The sequence below is a fragment of the Colletotrichum aenigma genome (genome assembly GCF_013390185.1).
Source record: "Colletotrichum aenigma strain Cg56 chromosome Unknown KSG_Cg56_contig07, whole genome shotgun sequence".
NCBI lineage: Eukaryota > Fungi > Ascomycota > Sordariomycetes > Glomerellales > Glomerellaceae > Colletotrichum > Colletotrichum aenigma.
Window position 1 is genome coordinate 1566339 of NW_023500913.1, and position 23788 is coordinate 1590126.

The window sequence follows — 23788 nt, forward strand, 5'->3', positions numbered from 1 at the left end:
ATGACGCCTAAGTCGACCATGCACTCCGTGCCTGAAACCACTGGCTTTGGTTCACAGTCAATCCGAACCCAAGGCTTGCATGAGAAGTCGCCATCTGCCGGCCAGTGGATGCAGACACCAACTGGAAGCATGGCGGCATCTTACGGCTCGGGCTTTTCGTCGCCCATTCAGCCCGGCTTGGCTCAACTGAACGAAGTAATGATGAAAGGGGGCACTTCCATGCCCGCAAAGCTTGGTGTTCAGCCCGCTGCTGTGTCTTCACAGGAAATGAAGCGCAAGCGGCGCCGTGAGTCCCACAACCTAGTGGAGCGAAGGAGACGAGACAATATCAATGAAAGAATCCAAGACCTCAGCAGACTGGTGCCTGCGCACCGTCTGGAAGATGAGAAGATTCGCAAGATGATTCAGAACGGTACGCCGCTCTCGCCCACCCTCACAGGCATCTCGAATCCCTCTCAAGCTACCTCGGGTCTTGCTGGTCCCGGTGCACGTCGCGCAGCTGGTGGCACGACTGGCAATATTACGACCGGCCTGCCCATTGAGGACAAGGACAAGGGCCCCAATAAGGGCGATATTCTCAACGGCGCTGTCAGTTGGACCAGAGATCTGATGTGGATGTTGCATTTGAAGCTTCAGCAGCAGGAGGAGCTCATGAACGCAATTGCGGAACTCGGCGGCCACTTCCCGTTCGAGCTTACAGAAGACGAGAAGCGCATGCAAACGGAATTGATGGAGGCAATTTCGAAGAACGATGACTTGGGGTACTCACGCGCAAGCGGCTCTGGGCTGAGGGTTCCCCATCATACCGACTACCGCGGCGAACCTCTCAACGGTTCCACCAATCCCGATGGCCTTCCTGTCAGCCCACGGGACGATGCCGGTGCTGTCCTAACCAACGACCTGGGAGCCGGGAGCGAGTTCTGGAACGACCCAGACGACGACGAAGGTGGACCTGTATCGCTGAACTTCAAGGAAGAGGACGAGTTCGGTATGGATTTGACACAATAGTGTCGTGGGTGGCATCTTGGAACGACGGCGTTTGAACGACAGCTTTTTTTCTTTTTTTGCTGCTGGCGAAGCCTATAGCTGGCTTAAGCTAGATGCCGTTTTGTGATTCGTTCTCATACTTTTATATTTGTGTGGGCTTCGCACCCTTCGGTCGGTCAATAGGGGTTTGGATCATAGGCAGCGGCGTTGGCAGGATCTGCGGTTACGTAGGCAACGGCGGAAAGCGCGCGGAGGGGCAACAACATGACGCGGATTTGCCAAAGGTATGCGTTGGTTCTTTTACGCTCTGTTTCCTTGCCTTTTCTTTCCTGGGTTTACCGAGCATTTATCTACTGGCAGTCGTGATACCTCTGGGGGGTTCGGTTGGGCATTTGCAAGATTTATATTCTCTTCATCTTGCGGGCGGTCTCGCGTCTCATTCCAGGCAGCTCGTTTCTTTTATTTCGCAAGCATCATCTCTCTCTATCTCTCCTCTTAATGCTAAGGTATTCTTTATATGCCTACGTTTGTCAATCCGGTCTGTTTTGTATCTACCATGCTCGGCGTGACGTCCCGACCTCTCCACGTAAGTGGCATGTGTGTTACCTTACATTTTCCTCCTGCATCCATACAATGATACCCTCTTTTTATATTTCCATAATAAAGCTAGTGACTTTTCGCACTTGGCTCCACCCATCACGGGCTTCGTAGTTGTGTAGGACTTCTGTATAGGCGTTTGCCGACGGCCGCCCAAGACTTCCCTCGCAGACGAGACGATGTCAGGGTCGAACATCAGACCCGGAATGGTCTCTACCAATGCCGCACACAAAGAAGATGCTCGCTCATCGCTGTCAACAGGTTCCAAGCCTCCTTACGTTTCATGTCCTCCTGCAATGCGATTCTCTCGAGCGCCGTCTGCCCATTAAAATATTTCCAAAAGTCTTGCCACGCCTTGGCGACTTTTGGATCCTTGAAGCGCTTGCCGATGGCCGAAAGGTAGAGCGAGTCTTTGCCCGTGGCCTTCTTGGCGTCGACAATGATGTACGGCACCATGCGCGCCAGATGCGGCGCGTCATTGGTTGACGGGTGGTCCATCACCGTCGGCAGCACCTTGCGGGCATGCGCCGTGGCCTTCTCGGCAGCTTCGCGCTGCGTCTTCTCCGCGATGCGCTCCAGCCGGGCCTTTTCGGCCACCTGCTCGCTCATCGTCGGCACGTGCGCCCCTGCCGCCCCGTCGGTCTCGGACTGCTCGTCGACGGAGTTCAAGATGCCAGAACTACTGCTGCGCGCCCCGCTGCTGGTGCTGAGAGAGCTGGTGTCGTCGGCCTTGCGCAGCTCATCACTCTCGAGCTTGTGTTCGACCTCGTATATTATCTCGGGCCAGACGATGACGTATGCGAAGGTGCAGAGCTGGGTGACCCAAGCACCACGCATCAGCCATGCCAGCATGGCCAAGTACGTTGGGCGATGCGCCTTGCTAGGGCAGAAATGCTTGTACGGCCGCGGCGCGTAGGACAGTTCGGCGAGGAAGTTGGTTAGTGGCGGCGCCAGGGGGAATGTCTTTTGCCACTCTGAACTAGCCCTGGGGAGGTTGCGAGTGTCACAGTTCGGAGACATGATGTAGATATCACGAGCGTGCAGAGGCGGGATTGCAATGGCGCGGCGCCAAAAGATGAAGTGTTGTGCGTACTTACGCACTTGGCTCAGCGTCAGTACGTTACTTTGACCGACTTGATAGAAGCTATGTTCCGATCAGAGACTTGCAAAAAGAATGCTACGAGGCATTGGGCGGGGGTCGACTCACGACTGTGTTGGCTTTGACAAACGAGCAAACTCGACCATGGCGACTGTGCTGGGGTCTGGGTCTGCCTGGAGCTCAGCAATGATTTTCTTCTCATCCCCCATGAGAAGCAATGCGAAGTTGCGATCCAGGAAGCCGGGCTCGTCCAGGGTGTCTTCCCCTGTAAAGGAGTTGGCTGTTGTCAGCCAGAGACCTCTGGACTCCTTCTGACCGATTTGGTGGAGGTCGGTAACGTAGAATGGCACTGGAATCTGAACGGAGGGTGTGATGGGCCCAGCCGCCGTGTCGAGTTGCAGAGCCGCAATCTTGTTTTGAGATACGGCTTCATAAATGTCCTGGACGGAGGCGGCGAGAGACGAGGTTGCTAATATCTCGCTCCACAAGGAGCTCATCTTGCGTTCTACAGCACGGCGTCAGCATCGATGCCACAAAAACAATTGCCATTCAACTTACTGTCTTCGCGGCCCTTATCTTTTAATGCAGAAATGCGTTTTGACTCTTTCCACACGAACTCACTGTGTTGTTGGCAGTATTTGTAGGCCTTGTTCACTTTCTTAATAATGTTCAGATACAGAGTGTCGATGAGCTCCTTGGCCTCCTGCTTCCTCGGGTTGAGAATAAAGACCAGGTTGAACATGGTCATGGAAGCGCGTTTGTCATCCGCCTCCTCCGGCTGGAGCTTTTCATCGTCTCTTGGTTCTGTCTGAGATGCGTCGGCGCCAGTGGGCGTTTCGTCATTGTCCTCGTTTGGTTCATAGTCAACCAAGACGGCCGACTCCTCCGTCCGCACAGATTTGGCCCTCTCCGGCTTCCCTTTCTTCTTTTTCTTTTTCTTCCAGCTACCACTTTCGGGCACGTGGATGGGATAAGAGACGCAGTACAGTGGGTCGAGAGACAGCTGGAAGAGTTTCTTGTGATAGGCTCTTCCGGGGGTTAAGATACTGGCGAGATCTTTCGTAGGAAAGCCAGCCACATGCTCCCAGGGCACGATCTGAGTGCCTTCGTCGGTGATCAGGTGATCATCTCCCGCGGTCCATTGCTGCAGATCGTCCGCGTTTGCATCCGCGTCAAGCGAGGCGGGTTGATTTAGACGCTCAAGCAGAATGTCATCGCTATCCGCGGCGGTATCTGCCGGCTCGTGGCTCTTTGATTGATTTGGGGGCAGAACCTGGGGCGGGTAGTGAAAGACGAAATTGGGGCCATCACGAGATCGGTTGATGACGAGCGCCACGGCTAGAAAGTTGGACGGGTTCGGGAGCACGGGCTGCGCCATGTCGGCAAAAATCGGTGTCACGGGGACAATGGCTCGTTTGGAGGGATATTCAAACGGCTCTAAGCTGTCAATGATGAGCACCGTGGGAGTGGTCCAGCAGGCATCGTCATATTCCAGCCGCGTGGTTGGAACGGGCGGACACCAAGGGATTCGACGCTAGATAAGGCGGCAAGCAGGCAATCTACATCCCATCCTCCCAAAATGCAGCTCGTCGGCAGGGTTGCAACGAGTAAATGGTGCGCAGGGTCGTTGGCTGGGCGCGATCCGATGTTTGTACGTAACGACGGAAGGATGTATGTTGAGGGACAATTGTACGTGCGACAGTATCTAATTGGGACGCGCCGCCGTGAATGGACGGGTGAGCAAGAGCGGAAACGCGCGCGGCCAATAGACGAGAGGCTGCTGCTTGGCGGCGAGGGCGGAAGCGCAGGATGGTCTAAGCGCATGTGGCTGAACGCCGTTTCGATGTTAGAGTGGGGTTGAGGCTCCCAAGGTTTCGGCGGTGGGCAGCAGTGGTAGCATGCTCCAGCTGGTACTTTCGAGGAAGTTTATTCGTGTGCCCAGGCGGAAACACTGTCAAAGGGTCTTCCAATGCGGGTCTGAACCCAGAGCCGTCACATGTCTCGGAAGTCCCCCCTCCAAAAAGCCCCCATCTCCAAGTATCCACGCATACCATCGAGCTAGGCTGTATCGCAGGATTTCCTTATCTCCTTCCTGTCATACACTGGCCTAAGCTCCTAGACGAGCGCAGCGACATATGGACTGCATCGAGGAGAGACACATGTAGTCGGTGAGCGTGCTAGGGCGGGCAGTGGTGACAGGTGACAGGTGACAGGACGAGACCTGCTCGGCTACAACAATGACGACAGAACGACATGGGAGCTCCAACTTTTGGGGGTCATTTACGATCCAGCAGGTCGGGGGAGACAGCGGCCAATGCCGAGGGAGGACATGGCCAAGTGGCTGTCTAATTCGTTCAGTCCCGGGCGATCCAGGCTCTCGTGGTTGGTTGTCGCACTGCATGCAAGAACAGGTAGCAGCAGCTGCAAGGCCCTGGAAAATAGCCAGAACTAACACTTCCGGCAGCTTTGGTGGCGGCGGGGGGGGGACCGTTCCAATAAAGAAAAAAGCACACTCTCGCACACGAGCAAACGAGAGAAAGCAATGGGGGAGAGCAGAGAGAGAAAGAAGCTCTTGGACCCCGCCTCGCCCCCGCCTCGTCCACCCGCTTGTCTCTCTCACCCGACGACAGACTGACGCTCGTGCCACGCGTCCAGCGCAAAGGCCAACAAATACGGGATCGTTGAATCAATTGCGCCCCTGGTAAGCACATCTGGCTCTGGCGCTGGCGTTGGGGTCGCTGCAACACACATGAAAGACACTAGGTAAGGTAGGCAGTTGGTACCACTCGGGTGACAGAATAAACGACCGGTTTTTGAGCGCATCCTTTTACCTTTGCTATACCACTACGCTCAACTTTAGAAAAATAATACTTATACGAATCAAATTACTCCTTAGAGAGTAAATTATTTTCTGAGTATTCTTCGATATTTTTTCTATCCCTCGTTAGGGGAGGCGTAAGTGTTAAAGTTAGGGGTGGTTCAGGAAACGGTCGTTTATTCTGTCACCCGAGTGGGTACCTACGAACACTGCAACGGGTCAAGAAATCCAACCCCGCCCCCCCCCCCCCCCCCCCCCCCCGCGCCTACGGGCAGTAGAGTCCCTTAATTGAAAATGTGGCGGTCCCAGTGGCTTTCACATGTCCTGCCTATTGCCTTTTCATCTCTCAGCATCTCTGTAACTCTACCGAACCTGCTACCTTAGTATCAGCCATTCCCTGGCTGACTGGCTGGCTGCCTGCGTTATTATCTGCTTCCTTTCCTTGACCGACGACCAAAGGAGGATAGCCACTGCCCACCGCCAAAAACCACACCCCCAACGAGAACTCATCTTCATTAAACTACCTGGCTTAGCGACGACTTTTTTTTTCGACCTTCGGCTCCGCAACGAGGAAGGCAACAGGTCGTGTGCTCCGCTTGACTCGATTCGCGCCAAAGACGACAACTGGTTCTCGACTTTAATACTGAAAGTCCTGCCCCTTCCCTGTCAACTTGTCCACCAATTTACTCCCCAGTCTCAATATTCTCTCCCCCCTCTCTCCCCTTATTCGACTCTTCACGCCCCCATCAATTCGGATTGTTGGCACATTTTCTGTCAATCTGGCCCTTACCATATCCGCCTCCTGTCGGCTCCTCCCTCGAATCATCGACCTCCCTTGCGACCCCTTGCCTATCTCAGACCGCCTCAACACCCCTATTCGCAATCTGTCGTTGAACTTAACGCAACCTGGCTCGACTTTGACGATTTGCATAGCTGTCGTAGACCATCACCCTCGAAGACCGGTCACCTTGTAGCCATTGCCCTCCCGCTATTGTCTGGGCTCTCGACATTTACCTTTCTTCCCATCACCAACACCCTTGACGGTCCAGCCATGACCCAAGGTGCGAGCAACGGCCACCCGAACGGGTTGACGTCTGCCCACGTTCCATTCCTCCCCCTCCCCTACGACAGCGAAGACTCTCAGCAATCCGCCACTCGTTTGATCCTGACTGTTCGACCAGACTGGGACACCGCCGATGACAAGATCGAGTTTGTTCGCTTCACCGACGGCATCACCAACACCTTGCTCAAAGCCATCAATAAGCGAAAAGGGTGGTCAACGGAGGAGGTGGACAGGGAGGCTATACTGTTGCGAGCCTATGGCAATGGAACCGCCGTTCTCATTGATCGCGAGCGCGAGGCTCAGAACCATGAGCTTCTCATGAAGTATGGCTTGGCACCCGAGCTGCTTGCTCGCTTCAAGAATGGCATGCTCTATCGCTTCGTCAAAGGCAGCGTAACCGCCCCCGAGGACCTCAGGAAGCCATCCATCTACACCGCCGTCGCCAGAAGATTGGCTCAATGGCACGCCACTGTCCCTTGCCTGACGCACCCGACATCGAAGAACGGCATCGCCAGGGGAAATGGGGACCACAGCCACCTAGACCGGGACGAGATGATTGAGAATGCCGCGCCCGGAAAGCCAACGCCGAATGTCTGGACCGTAATGCAGAAATGGATATTGGCCTTGCCCACGGATACATTAGAACAGAGACAGAGACAGGACAAGTTACAGCACGAGCTGGAATGGCTTGTAAATGAATTCAGCCAGCGCCCTGGATTGGGGGTCGATGGGGTAAGAAATACTCACCTGAATCGCTCTGTGGAATATTGTTGGCTAACCAGTCCCGGCTCACAGCTTGTGTTTGCCCACTGCGACCTTTTGAGCGGGAACGTCATAGTGTTACCGACGACCTACGCTGCGAGTGGCGCTAAGGATCAAGTCTCGGTCACGTTCATCGACTACGAGTACGCAACCCCGTCGCCAGCTGCATTCGACATCGCCAACCACTTCGCCGAATGGGGCGGTTTTGACTGCGACTACAGCGCGCTGCCTAGCCGTAGCGAGCGTCGTGAATTCATGGATGAGTATGTCCGCGCCTACTTCAAGATTTTGCCTGGCAAGAACATCATCGACTTGGAGACGGAAGTAAAGAAACTCAACGACGAGGTAGACCTGTTCCGTGGCGTACCAGGCTTTTACTGGGGCATCTGGGCGCTTATCCAAGCTGTCATCTCGGAGATCGACTTCGACTACGCATCTTACGCCGAGACACGTCTCGCAGAGTATTGGGCCTGGAAGGAAGAAAGGGATGGCAGCAGAGCCGCAGCCAACAAGGAAAAGCCTCTGCGCGAGCGACGATGGGAACAAATGGAGTAAGTAATGATGAAGGGCTTCCTGTCACGAGGAGGCTTTGATGACGGGCATCAGCGAAGAACAACGCCAAAAAACGAAGTTTCTTTAGGCAAGGATTTCTGTATATAAACTTCAACTGCGAAACAGAAATGGATCGACGGGAGCGAAGCATGATATCGACACGGGCCGGCGTCATTCAACATGAGCTCGACGAAGGCCTCGAATGAGCTCCGGGGCGTTTCGGGACTAGATGGAATCTAAGTAATAATTATCCTCCCATTGTTAGTACACATGAGCATGACAGAAGAAGAGAGTATGAGCCAGACGAGTCCCAGTATTTTTTCCCCCACATCTCGAGTGGATGCAAACCAAAAAACATACCTTTTGCTGCTCTGTCCAGGGTTCATCCGTATCGAAGGGCGAGAACTTGGGCTTCTCGACCTGACGTAGGTGTGCACGACTTGAGCAGATGGGTGGGGGGTAAGAAAAGAGGGGGAAAGGTGGACGCCCAAGAGAAACAAAAACCGAAAACTGGCAGCGATACATCTCAGGAGACAAAAGATAGCAAGTACTTGCACATCGGTGCAAAGAAACAACAAGTGATTCAATATTTGGGCTTGACGTAGGCAGATTGTAGGCACATGTGAATTCAACCCACCCATCACCTATTTCAGCCTCTGCACTGACCACCTTGGAGACGGCACTAGATGATTAGATCTTGGTCTGGGCTTCGCACATACTCTCTATGCCTCTACCGTCCTTCATCATTGCGCCTCATAACCCACGACGGAATGGCGTGCAAGGTTTTCAGGCTGATGTTGGCCGGCGGAGAAGAGAGTAACAACTTCCCGCACTCAAGTGCGCATCGCTCCCCGTCTCTCTCAACATAAGGACGATGGGGGCTGTCACACCCGCCGCCTCGTCACAATGGATACTCCTGACTGCCCAACCTAGGTAAAAGCACTGACAAAGGTAGTTTTGCTCAAAGCTGAGTGTAATGGCTTTTGATATAGCAGCATCGATCATAACAGACACGTAGGCAGACTTGGTCTGACATAGGCCACACTTCCCCATCGAGATACGCTGGCGACGATAGCCGAGTGGAAAGGTAGATGACAAGTACACACGAGAGGCAGCCGACGGTTAGTCAGTCGAATCAGATCGAGCCGAGTCGTGTCGTGGGAGGAGGATAGGGGGCCGAGGAGGTAAAATACTAAGAAGCAAGATGAGATTGAACGAGGAAGAGATGGACCGGGAAGCCTGGGAATGGGGCAGCGGTTCCGGCTTTTCCATCCCATCCAAGGCAGAGGTTTCGTTTCGGAGGCATGAGCCGCTTGGCCAACCGTGCTGCTCCTGACGCGCGTGGTACGAGCATATCGAAACAGCGGGCCGATGGACAGCTCTGAAATCGAATTCTGTCACCGTCTCATGAGGAGGAGGAGGATCTGAGGTTGGCGAAGTCGGCCTGACTTGATCACGTCGGGCGTCGGAGAACGACTGTCGCCGACTCAAGCACTACTGCTATGCATGGGGAGATGAATACATCTTGCACGGAGAAGGCTTGATTGAGTAATTTTGCTTTGGTTTAACATGCTCTTACTCCGTACCAAATCCAAGGATCAGGATTCTGGCCACTGGGCCAAGGACGAATGGGACTCGCGAGGAGGATGAACTCCTCCCCACCGAACCGAACCGAAGCCAGGAATTGGTTCTGAGGGTAATTCAATTGCGGTAGGGGGGGATGTCGATTCAAGGTGTGCTTGCTATGGACCCAGAACCGGGTAATCTGTATCTGGGCGGTATAAATCCGGCTGACAGGACAGGTGCTCAAGTACGTGGTTGCTGCAGGGAGAAGACTCAAATATCATCGACTGGGATTCGAGCGGCTAGGAGAAGTCCCGTCATGAAGTATGGCATGGGTAGTGATGGACGGATGGGCGAGGCGCTCTTGGTTTGGTGTTCTTCCTTTCTTCCATCCATCTGCGTGCATGTGCTGTCGATTTTGTTACTTTAAACACGCAACTTCGACTCCGCTGCTGTTGGGAGCGTCTTGACTTTCTGGCCAGACGCACCGCTCATGCAGCGCGGCGAACGAGCAACGGGCACGCGTACCAATCTTTCATGGTACATCCATGATGTAGATGCAGTTCATGCCGCGAACATTTGAGTATTTGCGAACTCTCCGTGTCCATAGTCGCTCGCAGCCTTCACTGCGCGACTTGGAACCCCTCACAACATGGGTAGCATTCCCCTCTCGTCTCTGCCGTGGCCAACATCTGGGAGATCGCCTCAGGTACTCATATTCTGGATGAAAGTTTTCGGCTGTCTTGATGGTGTTAGATGACCCGAGACGCACGAACGCGAGCCGGCAACCATGCTGTACATGGAATTCGAAGTGCTAATGCCGCCTGTCCTATCTTCCGTCCGTCTCGAAGGCCGATGACTATTTGACTTCCATCCCAGGGCTAAGAAGGTGTGATGGTCCATGGAGAGGGAGGGATAGGAAGAGCCCATACAGCATTGGCCAACCGCCGCTCCCACCTCGATCTTTGGCCACTGCCCGACCCCATTCGCCGTGTGACAGTGATGCAGGCATCGCGCGCGTCTCGCTGCTTTAAGCACCCTTCAATCAGCTGGGTAGCTGTAGCTGTGGCTCCCCCTCAACCTCGCCTGCACAGCTATCTGCAGGTTGTAACGGTGACTCGGCACATGCTTGTTTCTGCCGGGACTGGCCCCCAGCATCGAACCACGGACTCTGTGGCCCACGTGGAGCATTGGTCCGTGTGGGCGTGGGCTTATGTGGACATGGGTGTGAATTTGTAAGGAGGGTGTGGTTATTCCGGTGCTATCTAGGTACGGGGTCTGGTTGCGGCAGCACGCCACACAGCAAGGCACAGTGGTTCGGAGGGAGATGGGATACTGCGTATGAATCTCGCTCTCTGCAGTGGCGGAGAGCTATTGCTGAGGTACGCAGTGGAAAAGTGAGCGGACGAGCAAGGCAGAATGTCGCCATCCAGTGTACATGGAAGGATTCCCCTGTAGTTGCGTGATGCTTCGAGAACCGTTCCAGCCCGAGTGAAAACCAAGCATGCAAGGCCCAAGTAGCGCAAGCATGCGCATTGGGGGAACAAAGCCGAGACTGCCGGTCCACGGATGGGCAAAGCTGACTATATAAATGCCGTTCTTGTGCAGGCAAGTCAGGAGGAGATCCCCATTTATATAACAATTATCCAGCTGAAGCCTCACACGAAGAGGAGGGGCGGCATGCCGTGTGTTTGCTGGTATGCTGCCACTGCAAGTGACAGACGTCAGCAGTCGACCAACGAGCAGATGGACTGGCTCGAGACGAAGCACAGCGAACAGACATTGAGGCCAGGCGTCCATTTGACCTGACCTCGTCTGGTGTTTTCCGGTCGAGCCTTGTCTGGCCTGAGCAGCATCTCAGCGGCCGGCGGTCGGAAGACTGCGCAGGCGGCCCCACGTAGACGCCAAGCCAGCGCCCTCGCCCAGGCTCATGGACCCCATGAACATTGTCAGACGGGGGATTTGAGTGCTCTGGTTTGTTTTTTCTACGGTGCTCAGTCGTCCAAAAACGAATTTCTCTGCTTGCTCCTCCCAGTGCCTCCACTTCTCGGGACGGGAAATAAAGCGGTAAAAACTCGAGCCGGCCAGGAGTCCCTACCGATGAAGGACGAGGGTAGTAGCTGAGAGGGCGCGCGCTGAAGGGCTGGAAGTTAGGCTTGGTAGTTGCCAACGACGATTGAGTGCGTCTGCGGCCGCTGACCACCCTCCTTTTCAAAATCCAACGGTCGTTGCTTCCCTTCCACTCGCCTCGAACCCCCGCAGTCCACGGTGGCTTGAGAACTCGTTGATGTAGTACCGCCGTAGCCATCATTGGAACAAACAGCCGTTGGACTTGAGGCGTAGGAATTGCACGGAGGGTACAGAGAGTTATGAGAAGAGCTACCAAGTGACATCCTAACCAGCCAAGCAAGTGGCTAATGTAACGAGGTAGGGGAGAAGCTGGGATGAGCCGGGGGTGTGGGATGCCAGATGACAGGGTCTGGAGGCGTGTGTGAGAATACCGCGTACAGTAAGGATACCTGCCCTGTGGACCATGCATGACCTGTGCGAGTTGACTGTTGGAGGGTGGTACGGTCCAAAAATGGGGGCCTGTGGTAATATGACGGGCGAGGTAGGGCCGAAGCGAGAGGGCATGGGGGTAGCTGATAAGAGGCGGAAGGCGTACAGGGCCTGCGTGTTGTCCGAGTTCCAAGAGCCTGGCGGCTCGCGTCGCCTCAAAGACAGCTCGTCAGTCGCGTCATAAGCCGACAGACACTCATCATGGGCCGGCTCAGGCAAGTTTGGCTGGAGACCGAGATCGTCGTATGTGAGAGGGGTGAAAAAGACTCTGGATACAGCGAGTGGAGGAAAACAAGAGACGAGCCGACTGAGAGGCTGGGCCAAGAAACAGACGGCGACGCAGAACGATGCGAGGCGAGGCGAGGCAAGCCTTAGGCCCGGTTGAATGATTTGTCTGCGGGTGCGAGGATCGGACGCGCAGACACGGAGTACGACGACTGTACATTGAGAACCTTGGATAAACGTCGGTCGGATGGCGGCCGAGCTCCCCACAGGACGCCGCAAATGTTTGAGAGGATTTGAGGGATTGAATGTACTCTGCATGTAGAAAGAGAGACGGACAGAGGATTGAGGGGCGGTCACTAGAATCGAGAGAAGTTGAGTGGTTCATCAGCTCCATGCCCTGGCTGCTCGAGAAGGTAACGGTAACGATGCCGGCAGGCATTTGAAGCGGCAAACTTACCAACACTTGCCTCTGTCGACAGTTACATCCGCAACGGCCCCGGTATTCGAACCCAGTTGCCAACCAGCACCGCACCTCGAACTTGGGACCGATGAGCCCATCTTGCCGGGAATATCGAAATGGGGTTGCTTGCTTGCGCCAGTGGCTCGCGGGAGAGGTGCATGCTCAAGGATTTCCCGTGGCAAGATAAACAATCGTGAGCCGGTAATGCTTGTGTATTTGCATTCGGGGATGAAGATGGAAGGTAAAAAGCGAAAGAAGAGAAGCAACGGCTGCAGGCATGTCTGGCTTCTTTTTGGTTAGTATACGCAGCATAGCTACCTGCGTGCCTGCTTTGCCTGCACCTTGGCTCAGCTAGGTTGAGGCGAAGTACCGTGGTATTCGTAGTTGCCATGGGTGGGAGTAGCTTGGTTGGACAGACCAACACACCGACCAACCGGCAAAGAGCAGACTTGTAGCCAAGACACTGTGCGAATTATGTAGCCCGCTCTGTGGGGATGAACCATGACGGAAGACGCAGGTCGCGAACAAGGCGCGCGATATTGCGAGACCCTCAACGGAGCTAAGGCCGTGAAGCGACGGCCGATTACTGGTAGAAAGCAGACAGGTCCGGAGGGCAGAATGACAAGACCAAGGGGGGGGGGGGGGGGGGGGGGGGGGGGGGACATAGGGCCAGCGTTCCCCAAAACGGATGAACCCGGTACCCTTTTCTTGCATACCTAAGGTATAAGTATGGACCTTAGCGGGTGTATTCGTATTGCGTAAGTAGGTTCTGAAGTTACTTACACGGAAGTGAGAACGGACAGAGCCACTTTATTACGCAGTAAGGTATCCGTACTGACTGACTGGAGGAAGGAACAGAGGCATGGAGCCTGGAGGTCAGGTAGGTAGGTGCCTACGTATTGTGTCCGTCCGGACCTTCCCTCCCTCCTCCCTCGCAGCCCGTCTGGTCTGCCCAGATCCTGGCCGGACCTGTCGCCGCTCCAGGAACCTCATCCATCCATGCCCTTCCTTACCTACGTATCTACCTTACCTTCCCATCCGCCTCAGCAGCTCAGGCTCAGGCTCAGGCTCAAGCTGTTTAGTAGGGGACCTTGTCTTTCCACCATCCCGTCCCCCTCAACCTTCATCCCGGCCTCAATCCACGTCCCAATCCTAATCCCAGTCCCAGTCCCCGTCCGCGTCCGTCCCCCTTCCACACATTCCACCCACTGCATGCCATGCCATGCCATGTTACTTGCTACATGCTGCCTACGACTTTACCAACAGGCCATCGCCATTGTCCACTAGCAAGTACGAAGCTCGCTGTCGTCTATCTAATCATCGCCGTTAGCCACGCGCCCCACTTCCCCAAATCAACCCTGCCCATTATTAATAAAAGAGCTATCACCCCAATGAGGGAGGAGCCCAGCAGAATGTTCATCGGGTGCGGTGCGGTCCTGCTATTCAATGCAACCACGGCGAACCACCACATCGCTGGAGCGAATTTCGGGTCTTATTTAATTTCACAAAATTTCTTCTTCCTCTCTTCCTGTCATGACTTGACTGTGCTGCATCCAATCTTCGTCTTGGTGATAGAAAGCGTCCCGATAACAGAGAGCACTGTGGAGGACAAAGCTTGAATCGGAAACAAGACCGGAGACCGCATATCATTCATACCTTGCCTTGCCTTACCTTACCCTACCTCACTCGCCAACGCCGACGCACTTTCTCAACTGACGATTGAACACCGGGAACTAGGGGACCTGGAAACCGGGCCTGGTCCGATTCGGTTCCGACCCCCTTGCCCTACCCAGCAAGCGCCGGTATTATTGCTGTATGGTTTCGTTTTCGACCCCTTCAGCATCCATACCTACACACTTCACCTCACTTCCCTTAACCCTGAGCAAGAACCCCCGGCGAGAGGGAGGCAAATTTTGGACTGGACAGACCCAAAAGGCAAATCATTCATCTGCCCGAGAAAGGGATCTGCGCGTACTGGGAACAAGCAGGCGAGAATTTCGAGCCGCGGGCGTGGTGGGCTTTAGGGATAAGCCATGAACCCGACCATCTGCTGTTCTGGCCATTTTGACCTCGTACAAAGTCAACAACAGCAGCAGCAACACCAACAGCCACAGCTACAGCAGCAAAGACACCACGACCTTCGACCAGCTCGCAGCCGCAAGCCTCCCCGACTTAGGACGCAAATCCTGTTCGCAGTGCCTGCACACCCAGCAACGGCTGAAGCGAGATCATGAAATCTGTGTCCAAAGCTGCCAGTTGATGCAATCACGCAAAGCGCGGCGACGTGTAATCCAGCCATTTTTTCCGACGCCAGCGAGACTGAGAGTTTCTTGCACTGCCGTAAATTCTAACTGCCAGTCAGCCCTGTCCTGCCTTGACATCGAGCACTTACGTAGTGTCTTCGTCGTCGGCTGGAGGAGGACGCCTTCGAGGCCCGGGAGGAATGGCGGCCGATCCTCACAATCTCCCCGACCCGGCCGTCGATACAGCCATCCGGCAGCTTCTTGATCAGCAAGCAGAGATTCAAGCAAAACTTGCCGCCTTGTTGCCCGCCAAGTATGGCCCAAATGTCAAGCTGGAGCTTGATATGCTCCGCCATAAGCTACGCGTGTTGCAGACATACTCCGGTCATCACCGTAAGTTCCATTCCCCAAGCCTTTATGGACCTGAATGGACCGAATATTAAACAAATTTCATTAGAAATCTCGAGCAGTATACCAGTCGTCTCCGAGTTGGAAGAGGCAAGATCTTTGCAGTATCGATGCGAATGCATTGAGACTGCTTGCTTGGAGCAGGGTAGGTGTCTGCTTGAGTGCATCCCCCAAATACCCTTTTCTGTCAAATGCCTAATTTTCTCGCAGGCCACGATCTCTCAGACCCAAGTATGATGGAGGCGCTCAGGCGGTCGCTGTACGATGAGGCACCCGCAGGCTATGCGGCCTGGTTCGATCGCAATCTGGCAAATTATGACCCAGTCGTTCGCGGTTGGAGGATGAGGGATAGTTTGTCACCATCGTCGCGAGCTCCGTCTTACAAATGCTGGGATGAGCGCTGCATACATTACATATACGGCTTCTACAACAAAGAGGATCGAGATGCCCACGCGCGAGAACACAGCATTCATGTCCATAGGGACTCAGGCATGTCTGTTGGCAACACCCCGCCCATTCCTTTTCCCGAATACTCGACGACGAGATCTTGGGGACCCGAGGCTAGCAAACAACTACTCCCTTTACAACTGCCAAATCCCTCAAGCGGTGCACAACTAGCATCCCTGACGACTGCGGGTCAGCCGAGAGACCGTCGCGATACCTTACAGTCCTACTCGCTTATCAGCGATCCCTCGGGGCCTGGAAGAGGTTCTGTGGATTCCGAAGTCGACCCTTTACTTCCACCTTTGAAGCGCAGCAGGGTGGGACAATCTCGGTTGCAGTCCATTGGTGAGCTCAGGCTACTCCAGGACTCCGGGCCTTGTTTGCGCTGCATGGTGACGAAACAGCCAGTAAGAACACGAGGCCCTGGAGACGCCGGGTGTAAGTTTACTGACGGTTGACAGTGCGATTCCAGTGAGCCTTGCTACTATTGTACCGATCAACCAATGAGTCCGAGCAGCGAGTTTTGGCGAGTTATTGGCTGTCATCGCGGGCCATTGGAGGCCTTTTCCGACATAATGCTTTCAGGTCAGTTGTTTGCATGCCGAAATCCTGCAGCTGAACTTAACACCCCGTAGCTCCCGTGTCACCCAGGCAAACCCAAACTCCGATAACGTCTCCGCTTGCGCAGAGGAGGAGTATGAACGAACACCTCGAAAATATCTATCGAATACCTCCTGACATACTCCACGCCGTGAAAGAAAATCTGGACTTCGACGACGGCTTTTGGTGGACAGAAGAGCTTGCCAGTCTATCACTGACAAATCCTACCCTTTCCAACTACTCTCGAGAAGCAGTTGAGCGTCCACCGCCGATCTTGAGCGTTCTGACGGCAAGCTGGAATGGAGGTGGAACATCGTACAACTTTCTCCACCTCCTTAAAACCAGCGGCTTGATTGCAGCGACAAGAGAGATGGAAGAGGCAGCGTTCCCGGTTTTGTACCGAGCAAAACTCCTGTTGCGGGAAGTCATCTTCTGGGATCTCCAGCAACCCGAACCATCCATCCGGATAGAAGGCGGGCCGCCTCATCGAGCTTTGTTTGCGGACGAGATCGACCACGACGCACACTATCGCTTGCTTTATAACTACATGGCACAGTTCCTCCAAGCGTTCGAAGGGGTGACGATGAGGAAAGGCCCTCAAGACGCAAAGACGTGGCTGGCCACTTTCATATCTCTATGTATATTCAGCGTTGTACGAACGATCTTCATTGACATGACGTCCTTTCTGCCTAGGCGTCATGCAGTGCAAACGCCAACTACGTGGAGAGGAAGTACCGGCGCACAAGCAATGCACAGCGTCTACAAGCTTCTAGTTACCATCTTTGTCGGCTCGGGGCCGATGCTTTTGGACGAGCAAGCTTACAGCATGGATGAGCGCGACAGAATGGTGGTGGAGGCCCTGTTGATGATTGTACGCAAAGATCTGTGGGCGCAGCACGGATTTTCGTCTTCCGCGGATTTCTTGATGCGCCTTGGAGATGGCGATACGGAAGGCACGGCCGTTTTTAATGGATTTCTCAGGCAAAGGATTCCTGCAAGAGCCAGTTCTCTTGTACTGCCGCCAATGGTCAAGCCCGGAGACGAACCAAGGCGACCGATGCACGATCCCCGAGCGCTAGGCGACCCCTGGATCCCGAACCCGGCCCCACTCCCGGAAAGAGACTTATTTGCCGGAGGAGGGCTGGATTACATGACATCTCCACAGGCAATGGACCCTTTGGGCCGTCGACATACAGTTGGGGAGAGCCCAACGTTTCCTCGTGGACCCATGAGGCCCTTGGAGTCACCAGTCGCAGGCGGAAGAGGACGTCCAACATATCAACGACCGCCACTGCGTCGAGTCTATTGCATCAAATGTAACGAATACCCGGAGGGATTTCGTGGTGAGCATGAGCTACGAAGACACACCGACGCGAAGCATGCTGCCCTGGTAAAGCGCTGGGTGTGTACCGAGCCAGACAATTACAGCTCGGCTTTACCTCAGCCAGTGGTTCCCTTGTCGAAGTGTAAGGCTTGCGTCACGCAAAAGCGTTACGGGGCTTATTATAACGCGGCAGCGCATCTTCGCAGAGCTCATTTCAATCCGCACAGAGGTGGAAAGGCCAGCGGTGACTGGCCGCCTATGACCATTTTGAAGGACTGGATGCGAGAAGTGCGGCAATCCGTCGACATCCAAGACAACGACGAGTCCAGTGGAGGTGAAGAGGGGGACTACAAACCGCCGCCGGAATACTTTACACAGGCGCCGCCCCCGCCCGCGCCAATCCGCTCCCCGAACTTTGGCCCTGCTATGATAGCAGCAGCTCCGCCGTCTATCCCGATGCTGATCGCACCGGCAGAGCCCATGGTACCCTCGCAACTGAGTAGTCCTTCAACAAAGACTCTCGACAATCGAACGCGATGTCCTCATCCTGATTGTGGAAGAGTGTTCAAGGATCTAGCAGCACATATGCTTACTCATCAGGAGGAGCGGCCGGAGAAATGTCCGATAGAGACTTGCGAATATCATATCAAGGGCTTCGCCCGGAAGTATGACAAGAATCGGCATGCCCTAACACACTATAAGGGCACCATGATATGCCCCTTTTGTCCCGGAGTGGGTACTGCGTACGAAAAAGCGTTCAACCGAGCCGACGTGTTCAAACGACACTTGACATCCGTCCATAACGTGGAACAGACACCACCCAACAGTCGGAAACTAATCATTAGTGGATCCGGCAATGTCCGCGGCGATGGCGCTCAATGTTCCATCTGCCAAGGCTTCTTCGGCACAGCCCAGGAATTTTATGAGCATTTGGATGATTGCGTTCTTAACGTTATTGTACCCTCGTCGGCCAAGACACCCCGAGACTCGTCGCTGCTTCCCTCAACATCGTCTGGCATTGAGGACAGAGAGAGGATGGGCGATAGCGATACCATAAACGTAAAACCGATGTCGCCTCCTGGCGAGAAGATGGATATCAACCCATAGCGCCGGTTGGGATTTGGGTAGATCAGTTGATTTTATTCATGTGTCGTGTAAAGGCTGGGATCGTCGTTTCCCAAATACCCCTAGTTTTTGCAGTACTTTTGGATTTAGCGTAACATCTAATGATACGACATCAAAGGGCCAAAACGGCCTGAAGAATTGAAAAACCATTTACTGTTCTCAAGAGGTCTGTCGATGAGTGACTGATTTGCAGCGCATACAAAAACCTTCGGAGCCATTGGTATTCGGTTATGGCCGTCTCGTTCAAAATTGCACATAAATCACACAGAAAGCGCGTGCATGTCGGTGTCATTGAATATCATTCATTTGCATGCGCTGGCTTTGCGCCGACCCCATCTTTACTGAGAAAGCAGCCGGTTCCCGGCACATGATTTCATGCATTACACCTATATCATCCGTATGTACGCACATCTCCAAACTAACGTTAATCCGTCTCTTCGTGTCTCGTTGATTCCACTTCGGTCCTCCCCGCCCCCTTTGCACATAAGAAATAAGGAAAAGAGTGAGTAAAGAACAAACATGTTCTTTGCGTAGATTCGACAGCTGTGACCCCGAGCCCCAAACAATTATGCTGCAATGCCGACAGAAATGAGCCCCGTGCCGGATTTGGGCTTCCTCGCGTACCCGCTCAACATCCTCCACCCGGCACCGCAGCTTCTGCCCTCTTCGACAATGGCTGAGACGCCCTCAACACTCTTGCCGGCCTCTCTCATGGCTGCGCCCTCCGTCACCATGTCGGCAAGCCGCAGCTCACCGCTGACCTTTTCCATCTCGCAGCGCAGCAGCCAGCGCTCCCAGCTCCAACCGCCAACAATGCCCGTCACGTTGGCAATTCCGTCGGTGCTGCCTGTGACCATGGCTTCCATCGTCACCGTCCGCACCTCCTGGCCCGTCGGGCTAACCCGGGCGGGCAGCGAGGGAAGGGGCTTTCCCTGCTGCTGTGAAGGGCGACGCGCGCCTACGGGCAGGCACATCCACGCCCGGCGGACCTCGTCGAAGCCTGCGCGTGAGAGCCGCCCGAGAAACATTTTTGTAGGGTTGGGATCGTAGCCCAACGTTTTGAGGTCGAAGCCAAACTCGACGCTCTTAGCCAAGCCTAGAGGGCCGGCATTCATAATGTCCGAGTCGAGGACAGAAAACTCAAGATAGCCGCCTGGCTTGAGGACACGCAGGCATTCCTTCAGGCACGTCTCCCATTCGTCTTCACCATTCTCGCCAACGAACTTGAGGATGCTGTGCAACTCACGCGCCGAGATGAGGTCGAATTGGTCGTCTTTGAAGGGCAGGCGAGTAAGCCTCTCGACGGCCACTTGGCGGTGATTGGGGGGGCCTCGGACGTTGGAGTTGGACAGCTGGCGGATTGTCTTGGTTGTGACAGTGTAAATTTTGGTGTTGGGATATTGCAGCGCGCAGTGCCATGCCCAGTCACACGTAGACTGTCCCCCAAGATCGAGAACTCGAGCTCTGTCGCGGGCAACACCATCACGACCAGGCGCCATGCGCGAGACGCGAGCGAGACGCTTAGCAACAGGAGCTGAGATCAGCTTCCCACCGTTCAACATTCTGATGGCGGCAACATGCCATGCAGAGATGGCCATCTGGGACATGGCTTCGTGTTCCTTTTCACGCTTGATCTTTTCGGGGTCATCAATGAGAACGTCATCGCCACGGGCGACGTTGGCACTGAGACGTTTCTTGGCTGACTGGGGGACGACACTGAGTTGGTACTTTCCCAGAAGTTGATTGCGGTGAAACTCCCGGAGGCAGACACGCTGAGCCTGCAGTGCTTCAAAGCGTGGAAGTTGGTGGACGAAGACGTCTTGTCTGCTGGAGCGGATGACGTAGTCCTGGAAAGCACGGTAGTACGCGGACTCCTGCCTCAGAAGCTTGGATGGCAGACGGCAGGGAATGTTGGTCTTGGCCACAAACTCGGAAAAGCGAACAGTTTTCTTCATAGGAACAGTGACGGTTTCTGGTTCTGGCAGGTTCTCGGCGTCTTCGTCCACAACCTCAGGTATGGTATCAAGATTTTTGTTGTTGTCTTCCCCATCGCTTTCGGCTTCGACTGGCTTTAGGTATGCGCGCTGAGCCATGAGCCACATCTCAGTCCGGTCGAGATTGGAGAGAGCAACCTCTTGCTGCTTGCGGGCGTACTCCGGGTCATAGACGGTGACAATCTCAGTTGGCGCATCATCAAGCTCCGGCGAAGCTGGCTCGGCCAATGTGTTCGACTTAGTTGAGAAGATCGTCGGGACGATTGGCTTAGCGGTGGGCATGTCGTCTTCGTCAGGGACTTCGTTCCTGACCTCCACAACCTGCTCAACGATCAGATTGGGTGAGGGCAGAGAGTTGCGGTAGAACTGCTCGACAGACTCATCGCTCTCATTGGCGATAAGCCTGGGCTGTGCAATCGGCAGAGGGGGGACGGAGGCGTTCATGTTCCATGGGCAGCGGTAGAACTGCTCTGCCGTGGTGGATGTGGGAGGCATCATCTCCTCGGGCGATCTGGAAGGCATGTGCCAAGTAGTTCTGGTTCGTGGAGAAAGACCGGAAAAAAAGCCCCCTGGAGAGGGAATGTCGAGCTTGGTGAGATCGGCGAGAGACCGGCGATGGGTGCTGGGTGAGAGCGCAGCCACGCGTTGTGGCCGCGGGCGAAGATTCGTAACGATTCTCAGAGGCTGTTGGCGCATTTCGGATACTGGTTCTTGTGGGAGCTCAATCACTTGTTCGGTGAGCTCACCCTCGTGCTCATGCAAGCTATCGTTATCCCCAGAAAGGGCATGTAGTGTCGCCAGGGCTCCAGGTTGAAGTCGAACGCCAGACCAATCTTCCTCATTCTTGTCTCCACCTTCACTGCCGATGATAGGAGTCGGAGGCGCCGACATGTGTGCTAGTTGTTCAGAGCTCAGACTTCCATCTAGTGACGGCGGTGCAGAGATGGTGGGGACCTCTTGCGACTGCTGAGTCTGCATGAAAGACACCACGGCAGGAGACATCTCGACTCGGGTCGGCGGCGTGGGCGGCACTGGGGATGCGAGAGCTTTCTTGAGGCCCGCAGACCAATCTTCGGTGGATGCATTTCGACCGGCAGGAATGACGAGAGGAGGTAAAGCCCTGCGAACCCCGCCTGCGGACTGCTTCGGGACCTCGTTGCGGATCGAATTGCGTCTCCTAATTGACGACTTACGCGAGGGCATTCTTCGAAGCGCGGGTTGCACATCTTCATCACTGACATCATATAGATCGTCGAACTCTGTGACGTCCGTCATGACGCTTGCTCGGTTGTTCCAGGGGTTCGAGTTTGTAGATGGAGGGCTTCCCTCGTCGTTTGAGGTCGTTGACGGCGAGGACGGCAAGATGGGTGCAGAGAGAAAGTGGAAGCCACGTGGAGTGGGAAAGTGATCACTCAGCGGTGACAGCCAGGCTTCAATATTGAGCTTTGAGGCCGGATCTCGAAGTCCCCTGTTGTCGGTGGCATACTGACGAACCTCAGTCTCCTCGGTCTCCTCCTCCATTATAGTATTAAGCGACCTCCCTGCCATTCGAGCCTGCGAAGGTGAAGGAGGTCTATATGTTGATGGTTGTAACTGATCGCTTTCAGCCATCTTCCCTTATGCAGTCAGATATCCTGATATAGACTTGCGGGTCGATGTACTGTAACGGTATAAATATAGGCAAAATGCGACGTTTGGTAATACCAGACAATCGGTTGACGACCTGCGCCGCTTTGGAAATGAAGAGAGAAAAACGAAAATAACGACAGGCCGCTTCAGTCAATGAAGCTCTCAAGTTTGTGACAACAATGGGGCGGTGGTGAAAGTGATGAGAGAAGGGGAGGAAAGGATAGGAGGCCCGACGGTTGGCCATCGCCGAGTGATATAGTCTCGTGAGAGACCTTGTTCTTCACTGCTGGAGGCGGCTAATTAAGATGGTGTCCGCACGAGTGGGCTGCGAAGCACGCTGCCTTGGCTTCCACGCACACGCCCATGATGGGGCAGTAGCATGGCCAAATGCGACCACGACGGAGGGACAGCGCAGCATTTTCGAAGCAATGCGTTTACTGCGTAGCATCACATGCAGCACACCTGCTAGAAGAGGCTGCAGTGACCCGAAATGGACGTGTTGCCGGCGCATGAGAGGGCGAGAAGGCGGTGATGGGAAGACGAGAGAGCCCATCTCCATCCGAAAGGGCTACTGCATCGGGCCACGAGCAATGTTTCGACCCAATCAGTAAGCTCGAAGACGTGTCTAATTTTGGATCACAGAGGCCGACCATGGGATGGGTGAGCAGCGACTGGCTGGCGCGCGCGAATTCAAGAGGCGGGAGGTGGGAGCCATCCTTACTGGAGATGCACGACTGTCGAGTCACCGGCCAATGACGATGCTGGATATCAACCCGGCGCTTAGATGCGACGGGGATTGGAGGCAGGCCACTCGGCCAACCGCGAGCCATGAATTGAAGGGCCTCTAACCTGGCCTTGCGGAGAACAAACTATTGACTGGCGCATGGATTTCGTTGAGACTGGTTATGCAAGAATTTGATGAACTTTCGGTCCTGACTTCTGTATTCGATTTTCGCGTCGGCAGCAGCATACACGTCTTTTTGATGTTAATGTTGCGTGATACATTCGCCATAGCGTGCTTAGCTACGACGTTGGCCTGGTGGTATGAGGAATTAAAAGACGGCGGCCTGAGATCGAGCGGCCGGCTCGACGCAACCGAGGGCATCAGACAAGCGTAGAGGTTTACTTTGACGGTTGCGATGGTTACCCCACTCGGCGTTGTCTGTGGCTGGAGTTCAAGCCACGTCACTTAGGTAATCAACGTAAGGTGGTCTGCTGTGGCAGTTCATGCATGCCCCGCCATCGATCAACCCCGCAGTCGGCCGTCCTTGGAAGAGACTTGAGAGGCACGCGTCTACTTCCGTCCTCGACCCCGTGCTTCACTTCGCGAGCACTT

General features: G+C 54.6%; 4 protein-coding genes across 4 annotated transcripts; 2 read left to right on the plus strand and 2 right to left on the minus strand.

Annotated features, from left to right (window-relative positions):
* Positions 1-1797: 1797 nt before the first annotated feature.
* NPR3 (Nitrogen permease regulator 3) lies at positions 1798-4061 on the minus strand (the record flags this gene model as incomplete). Its single annotated transcript, XM_037325936.1, has 3 exons — positions 1798-2728; positions 2792-3188; positions 3242-4061. The coding sequence occupies 3 exons, from the start codon at positions 4059-4061 to the stop codon at positions 1798-1800; spliced, it is 2148 nt and encodes a 715-aa protein (XP_037176054.1).
* Positions 4062-6552: 2491 nt separating this feature from the next.
* On the plus strand, positions 6553-7881 carry etnk (putative ethanolamine kinase; the record flags this gene model as incomplete). Its single annotated transcript, XM_037325937.1, has 2 exons — positions 6553-7296; positions 7360-7881. The coding sequence occupies 2 exons, from the start codon at positions 6553-6555 to the stop codon at positions 7879-7881; spliced, it is 1266 nt and encodes a 421-aa protein (XP_037175832.1).
* A 7247-nt stretch (positions 7882-15128) lies between these two features.
* ACE2-0 (Metallothionein expression activator) lies at positions 15129-18811 on the plus strand (the record flags this gene model as incomplete). Its single annotated transcript, XM_037325938.1, has 5 exons — positions 15129-15321; positions 15386-15481; positions 15547-16187; positions 16242-16365; positions 16416-18811. 5 exons carry the CDS (start codon positions 15129-15131, stop codon positions 18809-18811), a joined length of 3450 nt encoding a protein of 1149 aa, XP_037175398.1.
* Positions 18812-19395: 584 nt separating this feature from the next.
* On the minus strand, positions 19396-22098 carry CGCA056_v010692 (uncharacterized protein; the record flags this gene model as incomplete). Its single annotated transcript, XM_037325939.1, has 1 exon — positions 19396-22098. The coding sequence occupies one exon, from the start codon at positions 22096-22098 to the stop codon at positions 19396-19398; it is 2703 nt and encodes a 900-aa protein (XP_037175831.1).
* Between the last annotated feature and the right edge of the window lie 1690 nt (positions 22099-23788).